This window comes from Drosophila sulfurigaster, chromosome X, assembly GCF_023558435.1.
Source record: "Drosophila sulfurigaster albostrigata strain 15112-1811.04 chromosome X, ASM2355843v2, whole genome shotgun sequence".
NCBI classification, from domain to species: Eukaryota; Metazoa; Arthropoda; class Insecta; order Diptera; family Drosophilidae; genus Drosophila; species Drosophila sulfurigaster.
The window spans coordinates 25,984,105-25,989,124 of NC_084885.1; the positions used below are offsets into that span (position 1 = coordinate 25,984,105).

The window sequence follows — 5,020 nt, forward strand, 5'->3', positions numbered from 1 at the left end:
CTTCCGCTGTAGCATTAAGCATTTGCCCCTTCTACTTCTACTTCTTCTGCTTCTACTTCTGCTTCGACTTAAGAACTATCGTATTTCAATGCAGCCGATTTACCTTCAAATGATTCGAGCAACTTTCAAGAGGCAGCTTATCCCCACAGCCACTACTTGCCACACTTACGGTAACTTGCTGAAGTATCTTGCCACATTTTATGGCAAACTTTGCTGCCGCCAGTCAACAAGGCAGCAAGGCTGAAAGTCACCTCAGCTGCTGCTGTACTGTGGGCGTTTAAGGATGACGAGACAAAAGAGAATACAACACTTTGACGTGTCTTTAAAGCAAAGAAGAATAGAATATATAAATGAAAAAGAAAAAAACGAAAATAGTGAGAGAGTAATCAATTAGATAAGTAAGAAAGATATAAGAGTGATAGTTAATAAAATGAAATAATAAAAACGAAGAAACGCACAAATATTATAATAAAGCAAAGTGAAGAAAGCTACCAAAATATGGTTATTTATTTTATTTTATTTATGGAAAGAGAACAGATTTGAAGCTAATAAAATGGGATACTCAAATTAAATAAATCAAAAAGATATGAGAAAAAGAATAATCGAAAATGGTATAAAAAAATATTGGAAATTTAAAATAATAAAAAAAAAGAGAAAACGCGATTCGAATAGTTAGAAAGAAATTTTAAAGAGAAAGACAGCTATTGATTACGATAAATTGGAAAGCCAAATAAGATATAAGAAAAAAATGAAAAATGAATTGAAAAAGATGAATTGAAGTGAATTGAAATTAAAACCATACAATAAAAAAGTGTATAATAGAAATTTAGATAGTGCGGGAAAAACAACAACAAAATAAATAAGTGAAGTTTGAATCTGGTTAAAACAGAAGTGAAAGCAATGTTAGGAATAATGGACGCAGATGTAGTGACAATATGAAGTGGAAGATAGCGACAGAATAACCGATAATATAATGTAACTTACTTTAAAAAGTTTAGAGAACTAGAAAGCTTTAAATGCTTAATTGGTCTTGGCTATTGTTAAATAATATGACAAATGGAGATATAGAAAATATATAGATATACGAGTATAGGAAACTCGAGAGATCAATAAAGAGTTGATAGGAGGAAGAGAGATTGTTATAGGTATAGAAAATAAGAGAATATGAATTATAGAAGAAATAAAAGTGAAGAACTGAGAGACAATGAGAATAAGGACATCTTCCGAACAATAAAAGTATTAATAAATCTAGGTCTTTTGAAATTGGCCTGAACTTTAAAGTCAATTGTGAAGCAGAGTTAATTGATTTGAGCGCCCGTTTGAATGTTGTTTATTAAAATTGCGCCAGCTAATGAAACCGAAGTGAAAATGGTAAAAGTTTCTTTGGCGTCAAAGGAAAGCGAAGGCGAATAAATCAAATGCGGCTGGCGTTGATTGCGAATCAATGAACTCGACACCGAACGAGAAAACGCGACAAAGTCGACGACGACGACGACGATTTTCAAAGTTGTAGTTGAAGCTGCCTGTGGCAAGGTGGCAAGGATGGTGGCAAGCTGTGTTGGCAGATGCAGCTGCGCCGCTAATTTACTAACGTTAATTAATGGTAATATCGAAAATGCTCGCTTTGAACTTTGAACTTTCGCCGCAATCGCCGCACGACAGCGCCACTTAAAGAGTTGCCTCAGCCCAAAAGGAAGCGAAACTGCGGTTTGCACGCCCCAAAGTTGCAAATTGACTAAAGAGAGAGAGAGAAAGAGATAGAGAGAGAAACTTAGTTAGTTGGCTGGTGGCAAAGGCTTTTTAGCATTGCCACAAAATCGAACGGCCACCAAAAACTGAACTGTGAGCTGGTAATGAAAGACTATCGATATCGCTATCGCTATTGCTATTGCTATCGATATGGCGTATAATGCACGCGCTGAATGGCAAAGCGAGAGCCGGAAACGGATATGATACAAAGCAAAGCTGTCAAGGCGGAAGGAAGGAGAAGGAAGGGGAAACGAGAGTGGAAGGAGACGGTGCTGCCAAGGTCTTGGCAAACATTTGATTTGACGCTAGCCACGTCTCCCCACAGGCGGCGACTTGCAGACTAATTTTGCATGCAGCGCACAAAAGAAGGCGACAGAAGCGACGTCGAAACGTCGCAACTCCGAAGCGTTTTCCACGTGCATAGGTGGACAACAGAAGCAGCAGCGGCAAGAGCAGGGCAACCAGAGGACAACAGGACAGCGCCAGAGAAAGCAGTCTCAGTCTCAGTCTCAGTCGCAGTCGCAGTCACGCAGACGATTGATTTGGAAACGGGCCATTGTCACGCCATATACAATCGAGAGAGAGAGGGGAGAGAGAGAGAGAGCAGCAATAGCAGTAGCTGGAGTAGATATTGGCAGCAGCATAGGGCAGTGCAAAAGGATACTGCTTAAAGTCAAGTTAAAGCTGCACAGAAGCACACACAGGCAAAACACGTACGAAACACTGGCTATTCAAAAAGCAGTCTCTACCAAACTGACTCTCGAGCACTGCTTGACTACTAAATACTCTTTAAAACATTAAATGTAATAACAACCAATGCAATTTTAGGGAAAAGAGTTTTATTAACCTTTTACTACTCACGCATCTTGCTAGACTATTAAATACCCTTTAATGAGCAAGGAACAATTCCGAACTTATACAAGAATGTTGCAGTGCAGTGTGCGAGATATTCGCTACGCTAAAACAGTGCGGTACTATTATGAAAATATACCAAATTACAAAATTCAGTCAGTGTAGTATTATCCTAACAACATACACAAAACCAAAAAAAATACTCAAATAAACCGAGTTCTGAATTTGGTACTACTACAATTTATAAATATACGAAATAATACGAATAGCTTCAGTCAATCATACTCAATAAAAGTCAAACAATGTGGCATTGTCATTAAAATATACCAAACAAATACTAAAATATACCGAATGCTATATTTGGTATATTGTAGTATATCGATACAGTTTACAAATATACTACTACAAATTCAAAAAAAAAAACCGGACTCAAAAATAATTACTGAAATATACCGAATGCTATCGATACACTACCACATTTTAAAAATATACTATACGACTTAAAAATATACCAGATTGTCAACTAAATAAATTACGATCCGACAGCAGCAACAGCCACTCTTTCGAACAATATACAAAAAAAAATACTGAAACATACCAAGTACAATAGTTGATATATAAATATACTACTACATTTTAAAAATATATTATCGAATTCAAAATATACTATACTGTCAACAGAGGTTTTTGGCACAACCAAATTATTTTACTCACCAACAACGGGGGACTACAAAATACCTTTCAATACCGTTAATTTTTGAAAATTTCAAACACTTTTCTTTTAAAGAGAAGTCAGAATTTATTAATTTAAAATACCGTGACAAAGGTGTTTTTTTTCTTTTGTTGCCTCGAAACCGCTTCGATAAAAGTTCAAATACAATAAAATCAGAATTTTGCAAATAATATGTTACAAAAAATGAGATGCAAATGAAAAACCACTAGCAACGCCAACGCGGCTTTTTCAGCTCCTGCTTTGAGACCTCTAGAATTGAGACATTCTTTGCAGCACTTTTACACAACACTAAAATGAAAAGATGAAACCAATTATGAAAAATGTAATTGAAATGGGCAATCTTCTGCTCACAGTTTAAACGCGGCTTGTTATCAGCTTCATTGGGCAATTGTGACACAATTTCCATAGTTGTTGTTGGTTCAACATCATCTCGATTCCAGTTAAAAAGCATTGCGACCTCGGGCCTGCAATTGAGTTCTCTTTCAATGCGACGATTCTCCTGTTCCTCGGCAGCATTTGCAGCTCGTTTCATGATCAATGCCAGACTAGGCGGTTTTCTTTGTTTGACTATCAACTATTTCAAAATAGTTTTTAGTTAATTTTTTGTATTTTGGTACGTTATTTCTACTTACGTTTGTCATTGGCTTTTGCACATCACATGGCGTGGCATCAGCAGATTTTTTTTTCTTGGTTTTTTGTGGTGTAGTTGCATTCGTTGCTGATCGTTTCGACATTTTTGTTATGATTTATTCTAATTTATTGTGAGTCTTATAGTTGAAACTTTGAAATGGGAATGAGAAACGAAAAATGCTCTTAATGCTGTAGAACTTGCAAATCAAAGCCTACTTTAATGGGCATCATTTAGTTTGCTAGTAAAAAGAACTCGAATTCGAATCTTAAATAACTTATCGATCATAAAGATAAACTCTTGATGAATTTAGGAATTTTTCGATTTTAAAAGTGAATTCTTATAAAACAAAAATGTTCATACTGCAATTTCTTAAAATAAGTTGTAGTTCTTCATATAATCATGACGCAAAAATTTCTAATCGAATGTGAAAAGATGAAGATATTGGCAGAATATTCAATGAAAAGAAAAATAAGCTAAGGTGAGAAGAATATTAAGTAGATAGATTAACACAGATTTGTAATGAATCGAAGAGAAGCAAAGTTAAGAACATAGCTTGAAAGATTTTTAAGTAAAGTAGGAATAAACCGAAGGAAAGTTCCAAATAGAATAATTTCTTTAATGTGCAGCAAATTAATTTAAACAGATTACAGCTTAATCTATAAAAATCTTTATAGAACTAGGGAAAGCAATATTGCTTGTATTACATTAAATGCTGAGATTTGTTTTCTTGATTATTTTCATTGTCGCTTTGAAATTAAATATTTTGTTTAATTTTTGCTATGAAATTACTTTAGATTAAAGAATTTGAATATTGCGAATCGGTAGTGTAAAATTCAAAGATCTAGTTTGAATAGTCGCTGCATTTGGACAAGCGAACATACAGACAGACGGACGAAATGAAGTTGTTACCAACTTGTTGGCAAAACTAGCATGCTCTCTTTCCTTGGTGCATTTGTAATAAGCACTGGGCAACAGACTCAGCGACGACGCAGTCAGTGAGGCACTCAACACGCACACACACATCTATACATACACACGGACACCCACCCACACAC

General features: G+C 35.5%; 1 protein-coding gene across 1 annotated transcript; it reads right to left on the bottom strand.

Moving 5' to 3' along the window:
- Positions 1–3,375: 3,375 nt before the first annotated feature.
- LOC133848165 (uncharacterized) lies at positions 3,376–4,174 on the bottom strand. Its single transcript, XM_062283609.1, has 3 exons — positions 3,967–4,174; positions 3,686–3,908; positions 3,376–3,622 (listed from the first exon to the last, which is right to left on the bottom strand). Exons 1-3 carry the CDS (start codon positions 4,066–4,068, stop codon positions 3,540–3,542), a joined length of 408 nt encoding a protein of 135 aa, XP_062139593.1. The 5' UTR covers positions 4,069–4,174; the 3' UTR covers positions 3,376–3,539.
- Positions 4,175–5,020: the final 846 nt, after the last annotated feature.